Source organism: Equus asinus, chromosome 12, assembly GCF_041296235.1.
Source record: "Equus asinus isolate D_3611 breed Donkey chromosome 12, EquAss-T2T_v2, whole genome shotgun sequence".
Taxonomy (NCBI): domain Eukaryota; kingdom Metazoa; phylum Chordata; class Mammalia; order Perissodactyla; family Equidae; genus Equus; species Equus asinus.
The window spans coordinates 69,040,450-69,062,077 of NC_091801.1; the positions used below are offsets into that span (position 1 = coordinate 69,040,450).

The 21,628-nt window shown below is 34.4% G+C and overlaps 1 protein-coding gene across 4 annotated transcripts in view; it reads right to left on the reverse strand.

The window, feature by feature from the left end:
* The window catches only part of TMEM65 (transmembrane protein 65), a 49,116-nt gene that overhangs the window by 13,398 nt on the left and 14,090 nt on the right, over positions 1-21,628 (reverse strand). The window contains exons 2-5 of one of the 4 annotated variants that reach the window (XM_070481586.1): positions 20,751-20,831; positions 5,958-6,053; positions 4,185-4,229; positions 1,091-1,158 (exon numbers count right to left, since the gene is read on the reverse strand). In XM_070481586.1, the coding sequence (XP_070337687.1) occupies positions 1,091-1,158; positions 4,185-4,229; positions 5,958-6,053; positions 20,751-20,831 (290 nt within the window). The remainder of the gene's footprint in view (positions 1-1,090; positions 1,159-4,184; positions 4,230-5,957; positions 6,054-20,750; positions 20,832-21,628) is intronic. The other 3 variants (XM_070481583.1, XM_070481584.1, XM_014867860.3) reach the window with 3 other exon arrangements.

Genomic DNA, 21,628 nt, shown 5'->3' on the forward strand with positions numbered 1-21,628 from the left:
ATCTTCTGGCTGTGTGAACCCTGTAAGTTTCCTCAACCAAGTGAATGGCTAGACTTTCTGGATATCTGATCCCCATCAATCTGGACATAAGGTGTGACTAGACAGCGAAGAAAACCATTCTTGAATGAACCAACTTTAGATATTCTTTAAGCAAATTTTATAATCTATACAATGTAACTTACACTTTTATCCCTATTTTGAAAACAAACATTCTCTTTATGTCCAACTGTAGTACACAAAACCTCCAAAACACCAAAAAAAAACCACCCTTGCATCTCTCCTATGTATTTTCCTTACACTCAATAATCCTAAAATTATTCCCATTTTTTTGAGCAGTCTCCTACACAATAGTTAGAATTTATAGAATTTTTTAAAGTTAGAGTCCGTGAAGAGAAGTAGTTAGAGCACTGAGCAGTGTCAGAAGACTTCCATTTTAATCATGGACTTATTTCTGACTTTAGGACCTGGACCCAATATTGATATCCATTAACAAAGGATGTCATGTAACAGTAAGAAAGGTAAAGCAGCATCCCCGAGACTAAAGCAACACTTCTACAGAACACCCTTAGGTTAAAATGAGCGCAGCAGAGAACTTTCTTTTAACATTACACTGGAACAAAGACAGAAGAGGGATATATTCACAGTGTTATGAATTGAAACAGAATATCTTTGGATTAAATGGAAAGACTGTATATCAAAACGCCCTTTAAAATATTTTTGCATGGAAAAACTGAACAAGGAACCAATCAACATAGATATATGTGATGAGAATTGCTGATACAATTAAAGAATATCAGAAAATTTTACATACTTTTTTCCTTTAATAAGAATGTTGAAACTAGAACAGGATAATATAGACTTAATAAATATGTTTACTATTGCCAATGCTTTACCAAAAGTCTTAATGATTAATATATATGACGCCTTAAAATTGAGCTACAGTCTAATTAACATGAAGTACAATAAAAACTAGCCTTGTTCATTGTGATGTTAATTTAAACTTTATAGCTACAATATGCAAATGATTAGGAAAATTTAGACCACATTAATTTATTAACTCAAAATAGAAGGGGTGAGAGAAGGAACTTACTGCAACAATCATAATTGCATTATCCAAAAAGCCAAACCCTATGAAAGGTATCGCATTGTGGATGAATACTGAAAAACATCAAAAACAGAAAAATATACTTTAAGGTTTCTATAATTATAAAATGACAAAAACAGACCGTATGATTAAAGTCTCCTAAATAGACTTCATAAGCTTTGGAATTTGCTTTCTATTCCCCATAGCAAAAAGATTCTGCTCCTGCTATAAGTTTAGCGACTAGTAGAAGCTACATTGGGGAAAAAACAAAATAAAAAACACAGAACATGTAAAAATAATTGTTAGATTTTTGTGTTTTCTTACTGGTAACACACACATACATACAAATTATATACAGTTAACGGTAGAACAAATAAGCACATACATAGAGTATGAATACCATGTTTTACCTGTTTAATGCTATTGACATCAATCTGTTTCTCTCTTAAACCTAAAGACTGATATCATAAAATTGATCTCCATATTAAAAATAATAAACTCCCTGAATCACATTTCAGGGAAGCTATTTGGTTACTTTTAACTCACTAAACAATTTTTTAAACAAAAATGTGATTTTTTTTTTCCTAAAGAAAAATGTGATTATCTCAATTATACTAGACATCTGTGTACAAAGTCTTTTTTCCCCTCTCACAACATATTGGTACCCTGAACGCTTTCACAAACTATACACAAAAAATACTTGATTTAAATAAAAATATAACGTGGACTCTTCCTACCAGAGGTGCATCTTACTTCATCTATCTAATACATAATCTGAATGGCTGGAGATAACAGAAGTGTAAGTAGGAAGAACTAATATCTATTTATTTTTTATACACTTAGGCTCATCTTTTTTCATATTTGCATCTTCAGCACATTGCAGAATGCCTAGTGCATAGTAGATGTTCAATAAACATTTGTTAATTAAGTCGAGTACCACTAACCTGGAAAGGAAGAGAATTCCAGATTGAGAGAATTGAAGGCAGACTGCGAAACAGATTAAAAACTGGGGATAGTTAAAAACCTTTATTCTAATGAACCTATAAAATTGCCAAGGTATAGTCAACATCAGTTCAACTGAGGATTTTTTTTTAGGTAAACATCAAAGCTCTGAGTTTTATACTACATCCAAAAAACAGTCCCTTAAACCTATTGGTTATATGTGTTCAGTGACTTTAGAGTCTTTTTTCTTTTAATGCAGTTAAATCTACAGAAAGTATAACCAAAATATAATCCAGTAGTTACGAAAGTTTAATATTACTATAGTGAGTTCTATACCAATCAGGGGAAGCTAACAAGCAATTAAAAAAAAACCCACAAAAAACAACCACCACTTCTACCTATAACCACTATCAAAGGCTAAGATCAAGGGAAAATAGTATATATCCTAGGTCATTTCAGATTTCTTCTTGTTATCAAGTAAGAGTGAGATAAAAAGCAGCATCTTTTTAATTATAAAGACTATTATTTTAAAAGCTATTAAAAATGATAAAAGTCAAATAGGACATTAATGAAATGGGATTTTTCAATTAAAGAGTCTAGTCTTAGTTCCTTGACTTTTTGTCTAAGTCCAGTTGCTACTGACATTCAACATTTTATAATAAGCAGTTTCCAAAACATACACACAATCCTAGTTTCCAAAAAACATAATACAAATTTGATAGGTCAAAAGAGTATAATGATACTTTAAAAATTCACAAATGAAACACTGACAGTGAAGAGAGAGCGGTTTAGATACATCTCTGAGAGAAGTCTCCCAATTCACCTCAATCGTCTTTGAAATGTAAACACGGCAAAGTAACTATCCTTTGGGAGTACTTCACATTTTGGAGTTAATTTGATGGCATCTCTAAAACTAGCCAGTTACAAATACCTTAAAATTAGGTGCTAAGGCTATTAAACTAAGATTAGACTAATTGCTATCCTAGTAAAAAACTTGGTCGGTGAAACCAAGGCACGTTGCTATAATGACTTTGAACTATAAATACATCATGTTTTTATGTTTAGACCTAAATAAATGTGTCCTATAAATAAAAATTTATTTTCAACCCAAAGGAAAAACTATAATTTTCAAAAAGTTAAAATAAACGTGTACTGGACACTCCACTGGGCATGTGAGATACAAAGATAAATAAGATGTGGTTACCAGCCTCAAGAAGTTTGAGTATGATAAAAAGCCATATAAATATTTAATTTTAATATGACCAAAAAAATGATAATAGTATTACACAGTGCTATAGATATAGAGTGTATAAATCTAGGCTAGGAGAATCAGAAAAGATTACCTGAGGAAGAAAAGTCTTAAAGACTTCTTAAATTGTTTCGATAACTGAGACAAGTTACTTACTTCTGATATAGCTACCTCTGCGAGAAAAAAGAACTGGCTATTAAATAGGGTTTTTAAAAATCATATAAGTTTGCTCTCCAGTATGTAATGGTCTCCCACTATTCTATAACTCAGCAGCTGTTAGCAAATCACATCTAATATTTAGCTTTAACTTACAACCTACTCACATTCACTGCACTGTTAAATAATTCTCTTGTTCCATTGTCTTTATAATAAGATCCCAAACTGTCTTCTATTACTTCAATGCTAGCCCTTGTATATTTATTCCCATGATAATGGAGTAAAGAATGAACACCAGCAGCATTGTAAGGTTCTTCTTCCTAGTGGTTTTAAATGAACTTTACTTTCTTCATTATTACAAACAGCAAACCAGAAGTATCTCCTCCACCAGAGAACACTTCTACCTAACCTCGAGCCTAGAAATTCTAATTCTGCAATTACCCAACTTAAATCCAAACTAAACATATCCTTTTTCCTGGGAATTAAGAAAACCTCTACCTTAGTATATCTCTATTTGTAGATGGTAATAATATTTAAACAATAGTAGATATAGTTAACAATATTAGAAATTCCATAATATTGTGATACTTCTTAAGCCAAGTTTACAAAATTTTGCTTCATTACAATAAATAGGATAATCCACTCTATCTGGAAAGATTTAATTTACTGACACCTGTACTATCAATGAATGATACACTTATTTCAAATCCAAAAGATAGATGCACAAATATTTAACAATTATAGAACCATTACCATATCTCAGCTGTCCTGGGGTGGGTGGTGGAGCTTCCAATTTTTCTAAAGGGGAAAAAAAGGGTGCGGGGCAAGAATTAGTTACTATAGCATAATTTCTTCATTATTACATTGAAGAAAATACCAGCAGATTTACAAAGTGGGAGAATATCAGAGTTTATTCATGAATTATCTTTAGGTTAATGGACCAAAGTTATCCATACAGAAAATATTACTTGGTATGGATTAAATTACAAAGCTAGAAAACAAAACTGAGCTTTAGTTACAAGCCTGCCATGGACTCTATAGCCCTGGGTAAATCATTTGCTTTTTGTTTTTTAAGTCCTTACATCTATATAATGAGCCCGTTTACATTAATTACAAGTAAAAAAGAAAAAAAAAACTTCAGAACTATAGCTATCCTTCTTTAAGACGGCAACCCTAGATGACTTAAGAAATATTACACAAACGTTGATAACAGGAAAAAAAGAATATTCAAATAGATGTAGATGTCCTTTAAAAATACGAAAATAACATTTTTAAAGCAATGTATTACAACAATGAATTCACCGGATTGTGTTCTGTTCCTTAATCAATCTCCCTTGGTAATATATTGAATATTTTGAGTTTTGAAGCCTATACTACTGGATAATAAAGAATATTCTACACAATAAAATGACCCAAAAATAATAGGGTGTTTTTCAACAGGTAACAATATACTATTCATAATATATGCCATAATAAACACACAAAGTTTTCCCAAGTATACATCAAAGTAAGTTTCTTCAAGTGCTGTTATTAAATCTAAAAGTTAAAAATTATTACAAAGAAGCAACCTACCTAATCTCATAACAATAAGTACCTCACCATTTGTATAAGTACAAGAATAAGCTATGGTAAAATGGCAGAGAATTCTACCTTCTTTATCCTCAACCAATCCAAAAGAATTAGTTAATAATCTGTAGAGAAGAACCCACACCATGGATCACTCTGCTGTAAGCATTTCATACAACCAGACTGTCCAAGGAAACACATTACAAAGTGGATATACATTTTCTACAATATTTACTTATAATCTAGAAAACATAAGAACTAAAGAATTTAGTTTAAAAGACGTAAAAAGCAAATAAATCTCCATTGACAAGCTATATAAAAAAAGGAGTATGGTTTATATTTGTGAATGCTGCTTTACTAAAAAAGCATATAGTACCATAATGCCTTTAAGATAAGAAATAGGGCCGGCCTGGTGGCACACAGTTCATACATTCCGCTTCTTGGCAGCCCGGGGTTCGCCAGTTCGGGTCCTGGGTGCGGACACGGCACCGCTTGGCATGCCATGCTGTGATAGGCGTCCCACATATAAAGTAGAGGAAGATGGGCACAGATGCTAGCTCAGGGCCCAGGCTTCCTCAGCAAAAAAAAAAAAAAGGAGGACTGGCAGTAATTAGCTCAGGGCTAATCTTCCTCAAAAAATAAAATAAAATAAAATAAGATAAGAAATACACTAAAATCTAGAGTTTAATCAATTAGCACATTATTCATAAAGTTCTAAGAATGCAAGTTTAAGTTTTGTTTTTCCTTGCTTAGAAGAGCTAAGATATGAAGATACACTAATCTTTACAAAATTTTACATCTGATTAAAATATATTCTCCATTCTTTGACTAGCACTATTACCTAAAAATCTACTTGGAAAGCATGCAAATGGTTTTCTAAATTTTTAACAAGGAATATAGGATACCGCTGTACTCCACAGAGTTTTCTGGTGAAGTAAACATGCAAAAGTGGTTACATACCAGAACTATTTGCTAGTTGCATTACTCTCATCATCACTATAGTTCTCACACTGTGAGGAGAAGTCCTTGTCAGTTGACTGGAACATCTTGAAATACCTAAAAATTCAACAAGCAGGACCTTCCCAATAGAATGAGAGTATACAGAGCCCTTGCTTTTACTTCAAATTCCCTACATATTGAGCAAAACATTTAAAATATTTTACAACTCCTAAGAAGCAAGGATAAGGACTATGCAAATGGATAATGTGTAGCAGTAAAGAGAAAAAAAAATCAAATAAGTAATCGACATTCCTAATCCTTCCTCCCAACTATACATAAGGATTAAAAAATAATTTTTTTAAAGAGATAGGAAGAGAAAGAAAGAGAAAGTAAAGGAGATAGACCAGGGAGGAAGACCACTGGCACGGAGATTAAAGTAAAATCAAAGCACAGATTTTGTCTCCTGCTTCACAAAGAACTAAACACTAACAAGAGGAAACACAAAGGGAACATTTCCTAGAAAGTGGAAATTTTATTGGAAAGTATCCATCAAAAATTTTTTAAATCATAAATTGATTATTTTGAGGACTTTGACACTGTAAATTATCTTCTTTATATATTAACTGAATTAAAACAAAATATGTCTCAGAAGTAAAAAAAACATTAGACATATAATACACGACAGAACTTGGTATTGGAAACAAGCCCAAGGTTTCAGCAACCTATATAAGTTCTAAACTGTAATGGCTGCTAATATAATCTCCCTGAAAATAGTCACAATAAACCCCAGAGGCTTTATCTCACTGCATATATATCTTAACCTTAAGGATTTTCTTCTGACATATGGTAAACTATCTGTGCTTACAATGGAAATGTATTCTAATCTAACGTTTTATTAAGCAGACTTTGGAGTTAGAAAAACCAGCTCTTTCAGTGACTATATTTGTGTGTGTGTGTGTGTATTATATACATCATAATTTCTCTCTTTTTCTGAATTTTTTTAAGTAATAAGATGACCATTAAGATTGTACTTCACCACACCATATTTTCCAAACATTTTTAGGTTGAAAAAATTCTGGTTCTACTTCCAATATTGGCTGAGTCACCTTCTATCAGACCAATCCTCTTGCACAGAACAACTATAAACTATAGACAAAAACATGATAAATACATAACCACTTGAAAGCACTGGAAAATGACCAAAAATAGGTTGATTCTGGAGAGGAGTCAAAACTTGGAAGAAGGAATGGAACTAAGCAAGTTACCTATTTGTTGCAGCCTTTGGCCTGAGGGCAGGCCTCAATCCATAATCTGCAGGGCAACTAAAACTCTAACAAAAAATCTTCAGTCTTTCTGGCCTGAAGACGCAGTAGAGGGAGTGCAAAGTAACCAAAGCCACTGGAGAGTGAGAGGGGAAGCTGGAAAGAATAGAGTCAGAACAGACAAGCCCTAAATTCTATATATACATTCAGTTCCAACATATGGCTGACCTGTGAACCATACATGTGTAGAGAAAACTCCCAGCTGAGGGTAAAATAACTGAAGATTTAAGCTGCAGCCCAAGAGTTTGCAGTTTGAGCCTAACTATTAATTACCTGCTAAAGCAAATAAATAGAAATAAATATTTTTCAGAAGAATAAAACAGAACCCAGAGTCTCTGCAACATACTAATCACAGAAATGACTAGGACACAATTCAAAAGTACTTCACAAACCAAGAAAACGTGACCCATTTTCAGGAGAAAAAACAAAGACGGCGACCAATTCTGAAGCAACTCAAATGTTAGAACCAGAAGACAAGGACTTTAAAGTAGCAATTAAAATTATATTAAAAGACATAAATGAAAATATGCTCAAATAGAAACTATAAAAAAGAACCAAACTGAAATTCTAGAACTGAAAAATTTATTGTCTGAAATTTAAAATTAACTGGATAGACTTAAAAGCAGAATGGTGCTTTCAAGCAGAGGTGAGAGAAGAGAGTCAGTGAACACGATGACAGATCAGTCAAAATTACTCAATCTGAGGAACAGAGAACAAAAGGATTGAAAAATAATGAACCAGTCTCAGGGATCTGTGGCTAAAGCAAAAGGTTAATATACGTATAACTGGAGTTCCAGAAGGCGAGGAGAAAGGGAAGGACCAAAAATATTTTAAATAAATAATGGTTAAAAATTTCCCAAATTTGGTGGAAGACAAAAATTTCAAAAGATTCAAGAAGTTCAGTAAATTCCTAGTTAGATGAAATCAATGATAAAGAAAAAAATCTTGAAAGCAGTCAGAAAAATATGACATTAAATAAAGAAAACAATAATTTGAATATACTGAGAGAGGAAAAAAAGCTGTAAGTGTTGCAGGAGATCATAGCAACATTCTTGCTAGGCTTTAAGCTTAGGAAAAATAAGCTACAAATGGGTGGCTGAGAAATATGTGATCTGCTGATTCTCATAAATTACTACACTAGATTGTTTGTGCTTTGGAATCAAAGGCCAGAAGGGAGTATCTTATCAAGCATGCAGGCAAGGGGCTTAGGAACGCCGTCTGCATAACTTGCTGATTGTTCCTAGGATACTCCCTAAGGGAATGGCCTTGGGTAGGGCCGGAGTACATTGAAAGGAGGCAGACTAGAACTGCTGAGCTTTGACTTGCATATCCCTGTTAGCATGCATTCCTGCTATGCTTGTATTTCTTTGCCTGCAAATAAATACATGGCAATCAGAAGGACCTCACCTCAGTCCTTGAGGCTGATGGTCCCCGGTCCCACTGAATAATATAGATTGTGTTCTTTCTACTATATAGACTGTGTTCTATTAAGTCTGTCTGCCCCTTCAGCAGCTGGCTGCCTAGCTGGTCTCGGCAGCATGTAAGTCCAGTATTCTATATCCAGAAAAATTATTCTTCAAGAATGAAGGCAAACTGTATCAGATAAACTAAAACTATGAGAATGTTTTGCCAGCCAACCAGCAAAACAGGAAATGCAAAAGGAAGTTCTTCAGACTGAAGGGAAATACCAGGTGGAAAGCAGGATCTTCAGGAAAGAATGAAGAGCATCAGAAATGGTAAATATTGCGTAAATACAAGAGACTGCTTCTTTCCCAGTAATTTAAGTAAACCTGACTGTCTAAAGCAGAAATTATACCACCACCTTGTGGAGTTTATAACATACGTAGGTGTCATACACGTGATGTTGGAGCACAAAGGATGAAAGGGGTTATAAATTGACCAATTTGGTGATTTGGTTACAATACCTCTTTAATGTATATGAAGTGGTATAATATTAGCTCTAAGTAGTCTGCAAAGTGTTAAGAAAGCAAATTTGTAGAGCAACCACGTATACAGACAAAATGCAATGAAGACATATTTAAAAAGCTAAAAAATAACTGGAAGGTATTCTAAAAAATAGTAAATTAAGTCAAAAGAATGCAGGAAATGAGAACAGAGGAACAAAAAATGGACAAACAGAAACCAAACAGTAAAATAGTAAACCTATACCCAACCATATCAATAATTACATTCAATGTTAATGGACAAAATACTCCAATTAAAAGGCAAAGATTGACAAAATGGATAAAAAAGCAAACTCAACTATATGATATCTGCAAGAACTACACTTTAATAGGTTGAAAGTAAATGGATGGTAAAAGATATACAAGGCCAGCCTTGTGGTCTAGTGGTTAAGATTTGACATTCTCCCCACTGTGACCCGGGTTCATTTCCCGGTCAGGGAACTACACCACCTGTCTGGCAGTTGTCATACCATAGTGGCTGCATGCTACTGTGATGCTGAAAGCTATGCCACTGGTATTTCAAATACCAGCTGTGTCACCCATGCTGGAGAGGTTTCAGTGGAGCTTCCAGACTAAGACAGACTAGGAAGAAGGACCTAGGCACCCACTTCTGAAAAAACTGGCCATGAAAACTCCATGAATAGTAGCACAGCACTGTCTGAAACAGAACTGGAAGATGAAAGGATGGCGTAAAAAGACCGGGCAGGGTTCTGCTCTGCTACACACAGAGTCACTAGAGTCAAAATCGACTCAACGGCACTAACAAAAACAAAAAAGATACATTATACAAACAGCAAGCTTACAAAGGCTGGAGTGACTATATTATTATCACATAAAGTAGACTTAAACACAAAGAGTATTACCAGAACCAAGGACATTTCAAAATGATAAAAGAGTCAATTCATCAAAAGGCATAAGAGCAATTTGTTTATGCCTAATAACAGAGCTTCAAAATGCATGATACAAAATCTGACAGAATTAAAAGGAAAACAAACACTTCCACAATCACACTTGGAGGTATAAAAGCCTCTCTCTCAGTAACTGACAGAACACTACACAAAAACATCAGTGAGACATAGATTATTTGAACAATACTACCAACCACGTTGATTCAATTGATATTTAAACATCTACACCCAATAACTACAGAATACACAGCCTTTTCAAACACAGATGGTACACTGATCAAGATAGACCATATGCTGATCCACAAAACGTGTTAATGAATTTATGACTAAAATCATAAAGAATATGTTCTCTTACCAAAATGGAGTCCATAACAATAAGATAACTAGAAAAACAAATTTGGGAATTAAATAACATTTTCTAAATACATGGGCCAAAGAAGAAATCAAAAAGAAAATTAGAAGGGGCTGGCCAGGTGGCACAGCGGTTAAGTGCGCACGTTCCGCTTTGGCAGCCCGGAGTTTGCCGATTCACATCCTGGATGTGGACATGGCACTGCTTGGCAAGCCATGCTGTGGTAGGCATCCCACATAGAAAGTAGAGGAAGATGGGCACGGATGTTAGCTCAGGGCTAATCTTCATCAAAAAAAAAAAAAAAAAAAAGAAATAAAATTAGAAGATAGACTGAATAACAATGAAAGTATGACAAATCAAAATTTGTGGGACAGACCCTAAATGAATGCTTGGAAGGAAATTTATAGTTTGAAATACTTAAACCACAAAGAATAAAGGTCTAAAATAAATTACCTATATTTCTATCTTAAGAAGCTAGGGAAAAAATCTAGCAAAGTAAACCAAGAGTTAAGTAGAAGAAAGAAGGAAACAATAATGAAAAGAGTTGAAATCAATGAAATAGAAAACAATAAAGGAAATAGACAAAGCCAAAAGTTGGTTCTTGAAAAGATCAGCAAAATTAATAAACCCCCAGGGATACTGATCAAGAAACAGAGAGAACATAAATTACTAATATCAGGAATGAAAGATAAGACATCACTACAGATCCTACAGACATTAAAAAAAGAGATATTATGAATAAATTTATGCCAAGAAATTCAACAACTTAGATGAAATGGACAAATTCCTTGAAAAATACAACTTACCAAAACTGACATAAGAAGAAACAAAAAATCTGAAGGGCTCTATCTAGTTAACAAAATTGAATTTGTTACCAAACACCTTTCTATTACATACACACACAAAAATCCTCCAGGCCCAGATGATTTCAATGGTGAATTTTATCAAACAGTTAAAGAAGAACAAACACCAATCTTACATAAGCTCACAAGCTCTTTCAGAAAAATAGAAGATGAGGAAATACTTTCCAACTCATCTTACCAGGCCAGAATAATCCTAAATACAAAACCTAACCAAGAAATTACAAAAAAGAGAAAACTGTAGACCAATATCCCTCATGAACACAGACACAAAAATCCTTAATTGAATGATAACTGTTCTGTTTTCCTAAGTGTGTTTACTCATAACAGTGGCAAAAAATAACTAACATCCAGACTTCCCTACATTTTTCCTTTTCTTAGATATTTCTCCCTGTTTGAAGGAGAAGCTGCTCTTAATAGGGTCTCACGTTTAGAAATATATAAGTTAGGAAAAGTATCTGAAAGTGTCTATGAGATAATATTTATATACAGGATTGTTTTCCTTTTGATTTCACATTTAAAAGTCTTTGCTGGAGGTAGTGTAAATAAGACACGTTGCAAACTGCCAATTTATACTATAAAAACCAAATAATTATTTGAAATTGGACTATTTATTCTCCTAATCTGTCCTTGAAAATTTAAATATATTCAATTATTACAATGTAGAGACAAATCTTTTCCTAATACAAAAACACCCTAGATATTCATTACAAATTCTGAAAACATAAGAAAAACACTTTGCATGTTTAAATATAAGATTTTTCAACACTCTCAACGTTTGTTTTGTTTTGCTTCAGTAACTCAGGAAGATTAGAGAAAATTTAAAGCAATTCACTGTTTTTATTAAATGAAACTCTAATTTTTTAGAATGTAGAAAGAATGAGATGTTTCAGCTTGTTTTGTTTTTTTTTTTAAAGATTGGCACCTGCGCTAACAACTCTTGCCAATCTTCTTTTTTTTTTAATTCTTCTCCCCAAAACCCCCTAGCACATAGTTGTATATTCTAGTTGTAGGTCCTTCTGCTTCTGCTATGTGGGATGCGCCTCAGCATGGCCTGATGAGCGGTGCCATGTCCACACCCAGGATTTGAACCAGCAAAACCCTGGGCCACTGAAGCAGAATGCGCGAACTTAAACACTTGGCCACAGGGCTGACCCCTCCAGCTAGTTTTCTAATTAACTAATGCAACCAGAAAACTGTTGTAGCTTGTAAAATACTGTTACTATTTAGGAAATAGAAGTTTTTTAAAAAAGGAATATTTCTTTGATAAATTTGAATATTACAGTGCATCAGAATCATCACTTTAATGCTCAATTATTATCTATTTAGGAAATATGAAACTGAGGTGCATCATCACACAAAAAAGAAATCAGAAGAAAACACAAATTAAGGCTTTTTTCCTCCTATTTCAGGGATAAAAACTATTTAATGCAGCTGCTTTTTACATTCTGTTATATAAATATAAGTAAAAATATTTAAGTTTTATGCTGTATTCACTTAAAGAAAGGGGGAAGTCAGATAAGGAAGAGAAAGACAACGGGAGAAACGAGAAAGAGAACGCGGTAAGAAAAACAGATTAGGAACAAACGCAGGGACTTTTAAAGAAGAGAGAGAGAGAGATTTCTTTAAAGGGAGCCTCAGAGAAGGCCACACAAGAGAGACTGCCTGGATGTGGGCGCACGACTTGCTGGTCGTGGGTTTTTCAGTCCCTCGGCTGTGTTTCTTTGTTCATTAGCCACCTAGTGGTCCAAACGTGGCACCTTTGGATTAGACTCCACTGTGCACACGGATACCTCCTAACACACAGCACAATGGTAAGCACTATAGGAAAACCAGATGAAGAGAAATCATCTCCAGCTGTGCCAGAGGTTCCCAGGTTTTGCTGTAGGACACAGGTCTAAACGTTTCTGTATCCCAGGCCATGTTCTCAAAGTTTATTTTAGGGGCTGGCTGGTGGCGCAGTTCCGCTTTGGCGGCCTGGGGTTTGCTGGTTCGGATCCCGGGTGCAGACATGGCACCGACTGGCAAAGCCATGCTGCGGCAGGCGTCCCACATAGAAAGTAGAGGAAGATGGGCATGGATGTTAGCTCAGGGCCAGTCTTCCTCAGAAAAAGAGGAGGATTGGCAGCAGTTAGCTCAGGGCTAAGCTTCCTCAAGAAGAAAAAAAGTTTATTTTAAAATGGCATCTGGTGAGAAAGGAAATTGGTTAACTGCAGGCTCTAATAAGCTGAATTCTGGTTAATCAAGTTTTTCTTTTTTCTTTTTCCTGTACTGGAAACAATAGTTTTTTGATTGGTAAGAATAAGGAGAAGCTTTACCACGGACATATATTTGGGACAGGAATCCTACAACCAAGCCTATACTACTGCAATGACCGTATGACCTCTAACCATAGAAGAACAAATATTACCATTTTAAGGCTCACATTTGCTTTAATCCTGGAAAATTCCTACTAGGTTTCACTAAAATGTTTTAGAATACTTCATAACTAAAACATAACTTACATATTCAAATATTTTTACCAGTGCTATATGCACACTAAAATTTACCCTTTATATTAACGCTTAGAATAAAACAGAAAATTTTTATTTTGTTTTATTTATTATTTTTTTAAAGATTGGCACCTGAGCTAACGTCTGTTGCGAATCTTCTTTTCTTTTTTTTCTTCTTCTCCTCAACGCCCCCCAGCACATAGTTGTACATTCTAGTTGTGGGTCCTTCTGGTTGTGCCATGTGGGACACCACCTCAGTGTGGCCTGATGAACGGTGCCGTGTCCGCGCCCAGGATCCTAACCGGTGAAACCCTGGGTGGCCGAAGCAGAGCATGTGAACCTAACCACTCGACCACGGGCCAGCCCCATAAAATTCTTTTAAATTGTGCTTTTCAGAAATATATAACATGCAAATTATAGAAGAGAACTTCTAACATTAGAACAGCTGCCAGCAACCTTGCCATACAACGCCTTGTGCCTTTGTGCTATTCCGTCAAAATTGATTGCCCCAACAGGAATTTATTGCAAACATCTTAAAGAAACCACATTTATATATACACACATACATATGCATAATTTCTATATAAATATTTATTCATCTTTATATATATTAAAAGAACGAGGATATTGAGTTTGTTTTTTTAACTTAGGAATTTCTAAGTAAAAATTAGAAAATAACATTTAAAATCTAAATTCCTTTGGTTTATCTAAAGGAATAAGTTACACTTTTCAACTAAGAAGCTTATACATGTTTATTGTAGAAAGTTAATGAGATTCAGAAAAGCAAGAAAATTAAAACTACCTATAATTTATCAGAAATAAACATTTTAATGTATTATCCCTCAATCTTTTTTCTCTAGAGAGATATATACAAAGTTGTATTCTGCAGTTTTCACAAAGCACTATATGGTGAATATTTTCCCTTATCTTTAAATTTTTAAGGCAATAATCTTATTAGTGGCATTTTATTTCATTATATGATGTATAATAGTTTAATCCTCTATTACTACATATTTATTCTTTTTCACCATAACAATACAAACTTGTACCTAAATCTTTTTATTATGTTCTTCTGAAAGTTCCTTAGGGTAGATTCCTAAGTGGCATTACTGAGTCAAAAAAAAAAAAGGCACAAATTTAAGGATTTTAAAAACTCTACAAAATTTCCCTCAGAAAAAGTATGCCACTTTTAAGTTTTTAATTTACATTTTAAATTTGTAAATGCAATTTACATTTGGCTGCATTTTAATTTTTTTAATGTTACACTCTACTAAAATATTTTCATGTTTTCAGAATGTATGTAAAATGTCATTAAAACAAAATCCTTGAAAGAAATTTCCAAGCCGCAATCAACTGCCAACCTATTTTAATTAGCACAAGATTCCAAGACAACAAATAGGTAGAACAGGTCTGAGAAGTTTATTATAAGATTTAACCTGTATATCTCTCCTTAATTTTTTCCCTTTAATAGCTTTTTTATTTAAAAAAAGCATTTTTAAAGTAAAATTAACAAGCATTTCCACAATATTTTCCTTTTTTCGAGGAAGATTAGCCCCGAACTAACATCTGCTGCCAATCCTCCTCTTTTTGCTGAGGAAGACTGGCCCTGAGCTAACATCCGTGCCCATCTTCCTCTACTTTCTATGTGGGACGCCTACCACAGCACGGCGTGCCAAGCGGTGCCATGTCTGCACCCGGGATCCGAACCGGCGAACCCCAGGCTGCTGAAGCGGAATGTGCAAACTTAACCACTGCGCCACCTGAACGGCCTCTCTAGAATATTTTTTAGGATAAGCTATGCCTGGTGTATTTCTTTTTCTAATAAGTCACTCTACTAATATATACATCTAAAATTGAAAATCAAAATATTTTGGTAGAAGAAACGTAACTGGAATATCTATAGTCTACATTTTAGTCTCCTTCATAAAACAAAATGCGTTTATAATGGTGCTGCTGGAAAACCAAACTAGATTTCTTGGCATACAGAGTGAGTTCTATTATATTATTTAATAGAAACCATAATTTGTCATTTTCATTGTTAAACATTCCATTAAATTTAACCATACTTTACAAGGTATAAATCCAAACTTGAAACAAAAGAAAATCTGAGAAACAAAAACAAGAGTCTTGTTTTCTATTATGCTTTCATGGCAATGATAATTCTAAATGTGATACCTTTTTTCAGTCTGTTACCACAAACATAAACATCAGTAAGATCATGAATCAAGGGAAAAATTCAAAATTATTTTAATAGACTTAGTAAGAAAAGTACCAAAACAACTTCACCCTGAGATGACATAAAACGACTATTCCTTTAACGACAAATAACTCAATACTCTTTAAGTGTCCAATTGTCCAGCTTCTGATCTTTTGACCACCTAATCTTTGCTCCAGGTCCCACCCCAGCATCTTCCCCAAGAAAGTGCAGGAAGTAGGCGCAAATCACAATTTGGCCTAACAAGAGATTTATGAAAATAACAAAACTTAAACTACTGTGTTTAAGCAACAATTTGGGGATTATGGGTTTCAGCTACTCCTGTTTCTGAACATTACGAATAACTAACTGTTTAGACTTTTAACAGAACCAATGTTCCATGGGTTCCATGGGTAAGGTGAAACTTATAATAAATATATAAAACACTAAAAAAATACAAACTTAAAATGCAAATCATGCTGTATGTAAAATACTTTAAGCAAATCACATTCAATACCAAAAAAAAAAAATCAAACATGCACCAAAAGAGTTATAAAGTTACACAGCAATATTTTTTTAAAGAAACAAATTTATATGGCTAAGTAATATCCCTATAAAAACTGACGTTTGGAATTGAAAAATAAAAACACTCTTTAGAAACAGCAAGGAACTGAACGTTTTAACTTAGTAAATTTCAATTAACAGGTCTTGTCTTTTAAAATAAAGACTATGATTGTAAAGGGAATTTTTAATTATTTTTTTAAATATAGGCCTAGCTAAGACCAAAAGAAAACCCATTTGAGTGTGATTTTGTAATGTTATTTAGCATTTAAAAGCTTACTGCATCATGCACATTATGTAGCAGAGGAATTTCTACCTCGTTAACCTTCTAGGAGACACAACGTGCAACCTGCAGCTTCACCGCAACCTAGTCTGGTATCCAGTTTACTTAAGGGCAACTAACCTCTCCCTGAGCTGAGGCAGGCCAGTGGCATAAAGTGGAGGACGTGAGCTGGCCAGTAGTAACGATGCAAGGCAACAGTGCCCAATTAATCATTACCTTTATTAACCTCATTAATGTACTAACCTGTTAACTGTTCAACTCTGGCTTAAGAAACAGCAAATACTAGAGATACAAGGATTTCTCTTATATCTATCATTTCACGGAGTTTTTTTAGGATGATCAAACACACTATTGATTTGTGGTTGCTTTTACATGTCTAACTTGTGCACTTGGAACAATTATATACACTACTTAACACACAGGCTATAGTCCTTCCCTTCCTTCATGGCAAAGGGGGACAGACAAACAGACAAAGAGAAGAATTACTATATATAATGATTTTTTAAAAAGACTAAGATATTAAAACAACAGTACAACTTGTATAAAATAGTCAGATCTTGTTAGTTTTACTTATTAGGCATAGAGGTAGTTCTCTAAAACTTTAAGTAAAGAAAATCATATAATTATACATATTATACATGGATACATTACATTATAGATGGAAAGCTCAAAGTAAGCTAGAAAAAAATAATAATTCATCTTGGAACATCATAAGTGGTAGATATATCTGTGGGTATGGTTACACAGATCCCCAGAAGACAATCATTTTATTTAAAATTGCTTAATACTAGGAAGGAGCAAAGATTTTTCAGTCAATGCATTACCTTTTTACCTTTCAATCATTCCCCAAATAAGAATTCTTTCACAGAATGTTAGAGCTGAGGAATCCTTAGAAACCACCGGCCAGTGGTTCTGAACAGGGGATGGTATCTCACCCTAGAAGATGCTGGGAAATGCAGGGTTGTTTTCGGATGTGATAATGACTGGGAAATGCTACTGGCATTAGGGATTCTAAACATCCTACAATACACAAGAGAGTCCTTCATAATGAAGAATTATCCAGCCCAAATGCCAGTAGTATACCCTCCGAGAAATACTGACTTAATTCTCCACTTTAAAGATGTAGCTACTTAGGCCCAGAGATGTTAAGTGATATACTCAAGGACACACAGCTGGGTCTAGAACCCAGATACTAATTCTCTTGTTCTACTTCTCTTTTAGTGAATTATTTCTCAAAACGAAAACATAGAAAAACCAAGAAACAATTATATATAAATCAATCAATCACATATAAATACACAAAACATTGTCAAAACATTGGTCATGCATTAACATTTGAAATTGAAGTAAAACTATAAGTAACTAAAATACTAATATCCTTTTCAAATTGCTTTTTTTCTCTCCTAAGAAATAATGCACTTTCAGACAAATCATTTTCAAAAATCCATCAAAGTTAAAAGAAAGAGGAAGAGATCAATTGACTTATTATGGTTCCCAAATAAAACATTTTCTGAATGGGAAAATTACATGGTTTCTGCTGGTTTCAGAACAACTGGACACCCTGTAGTCTGGCACTAATCTCTGCTGCTACCCCCGAAGAAGTTTATTGTAATGGGAAGAGCACTGAGCTAACAATCCAAAGGACTTGAAGCTAACCCCTGCTCTGATACAGACATAACCAGTCACCAAATCTTGAACATATCATAAACCCTCCAGATCTCAGTTTCATGTTACATAAAATGAGGCATTTAGGTCTCTATGATCCCTTCTAGCTCTAAGATTCTGTTTCTATATTTCTTCTTTATTGCATAATGAGTAGGATTAAAAAAAAAAATAGAAGGGTACCCGTAAGCATTCCTGAAGAAGCACATGACGATAAGTGGGATACAACTGAAGACTGAGTCTCAGGAGATGACTGACAGGTCAGTCCCACTGGTCGTCTACAGAGCCTTTGTTCAGCCGCCCCTTAGGTCCTAGTGACGTCATCTGCCATCATTTATAGAATACGTATCATTCCTTTTTCCCTACATTCTCCTAAAAATGAGGGCTGATTAAATAATCTTCAGAATAATTCAAAATTAAAACTTATTCTTTAAAAGATATTTGCATTAAATGTTTAACTTCTACAACATACACACTGAGATTACAAATTTTTAATTTTAGAACTACATTCGACCTGGTAAAGTAGAGTATACTGGGGGATTTTTGCAGATAATGTACTAATATGTTAATATATACGTATATATGTGTATGTGTATACACACACACTGTATGCCTTGTGGGGACCTGAAATTGGCCACCCCAAGATATGTCTCTTTGGCATCAGGATTATTTGAGGCTGATTGCTTTTGATAAACTGGGACAGGGAAGGAGGCTCTGAGGAATGGAACTTGCCCTTTGTTAGGACACCTTTACATTTATAAGGTAAATCTCTATCTGTAAAAGGTGCCTCCCTCTCTGTACCAGGAAGAAGAAAGGCGATGACCTTCTCTCTAGAAACTCTTAATCAATACCAAAGGCAAGGACTTAAATCTGCATTTTATTGTGCTTGTCTGGTAACCTCCTGTAACTGACTTCCCTCCCGCTCCCAACGTTGGCATTTCTTTAAGGATTAAGCATCTTTCCTTAGGCTAGGAACTGATTGCTGAGCTCACCTGTGACCGCCCAGCTCCAGACTATCGACTTGCCTCCTGCTATGTCCACCGAGATAGCAGACCACTACCTGCTGTGTCCATCAAGCGCTGTGCCCACAGGGCAATCTTGTGACTATTGTGGGAGGGACATTTCAATCACATGTGAAACACCCTGTTTGGGGGTATATAACCACTCTGTGCACCCCACTTCTTTGGTGCCCTTTCTTCCTTCAGGAAGAAAGGCCCCGGGCCATGGTTCCTCATAAAGATTTGTTTAATTTTCTCTTGCTATTCTGTCTCATGTGAATTTAATTCGTTCTCCGGCCAGACGAACCCCCATTTGGGAAGAGGAAATGTCTTCCTCCCCTACAGCCTCTACATTTCTCTGAAGTTCTTACAGTGTGGCTTTTACTCCTGACACTATAATACAGCCTAAGGATGCTGAGTTGTATTTACTATTCACCCTTACAAAATTGCAACTGGTCCATAAAATATTTGATTCCTTTTCATACATTGTGTTATACTTCTTTGGCAATGTATCTATGTTAAATAGTAATCAAAAATAAAATGGGGACACAGAGATATATATTTCTCCCTTTCTCTTTCTCTCCCTCTCACACACACTCAACATAATTCCTCACTGCCACCACCACCACAGCATGCAACAGAAGTTAGGTATCAAGCTCTATGGAGGGTGAATGTAAAAAAACTTTCACGAATGGCCTTTAAATGAACTTACATAAGGCTTTCAAACTATTCAAGAATATATTTTTAAAATATACTTTCCTGAAGTCCAGCTACTTAAATATAGTTTCTCTTCACAACATTCTGAAGCTTTCCCTGCATGTGGTCCTTTTTTGCCACTCATCCATCCTAAAGAAATTCATAACCTTTGTTGCTTCTTATCTCTCACTTGCTGTGGTTATTTTAACAATGTTTAAATACACTATTTAAATGTAATTAAATATAAGTGATTTTGTTTTTCGTTAAGGTTATAAACTTAAACCTTCAGTTAATTAAACATGCAATTATTATTCCATCATATCTACAAAGTCTAGGATTAGAAAACAAAAGTATTCTGCAGACAGTCCAAAACATGGATGCAAGAAAAGAAAAACAAAAAAAAGGCTATCATTATAACCAAAGCATTCTATTTCAAACAAGCAAGAAGTTCTGTCAAATAGATGCCTTGCTACTTGCAATAAACATGTGGCAATCATTCAATACTGCAAGGTTGTACTATACCAAAACTATCAGGGGTCTCTGCTGACGACACCTCCGTTGCTCGTTTCACAAAGGCAATCTCAGGTTTGGGATATCTGCATGCTAAAAATATTTTAAAATCAAAATGTATTCAATCAATAAATTAAATAAAATATGTATAAATAAAAAATGTATATGAAATTTGGAAGTGAAATCTGCTAGAATATAGGCAGTCCTCACTTTGCACAATAGTGTGGGACCATAAAAAAATGACAGTGCAAGTTGAAACCATGCAGAGCAATCTTAATAAACAATGGGGAAAATGACAATTGTTCTGTGACCTTTAAATTTTTTTTCAAAACATTAAAAGCTCTCTTACTGACAGTTAAAAATACAAAAGAAAATTTTAAAAATAGTAAAACTAATGTTTCTTTAGTATACTGTAATTTAAAATATTAGAAACACTGAGAATTAAAGTGTTTTATTTCTTGGTAAAAACAATTATCAAAAGTAGCTTCAATAGCGCTAGCACTCTTCTTCTCATCATGTAACTTAGAGTATGGAGGAAGCATCTTTTCTATGCCTTGGTGAATTGTCACACTCCTTTCTAAGTTTGAATTCGCTTACATTTTATCCTTTACATTTTCAATCTCATGAAATATCTCTGAGATTTCCTTTAATGTGAAGTTGTTACCAGTGTCACTTCCTCCAGAACATCTTCATCCTTTTCATCACAACCTCCTCACTTTCTTCATTTACGTCCCTAAGTTCATCCTCTCAAAGCTCCTCTGGCAGCAGATCCAGAATCTCTCAAATGGCAGCTGTTCAACAGCAGCGCCAACATGCCGTCAGTCAGCTATTTTTCCTATAACTCTATTTACATTTGGTTAAAATTTCACTTCGGCATTATCACTTTTCAT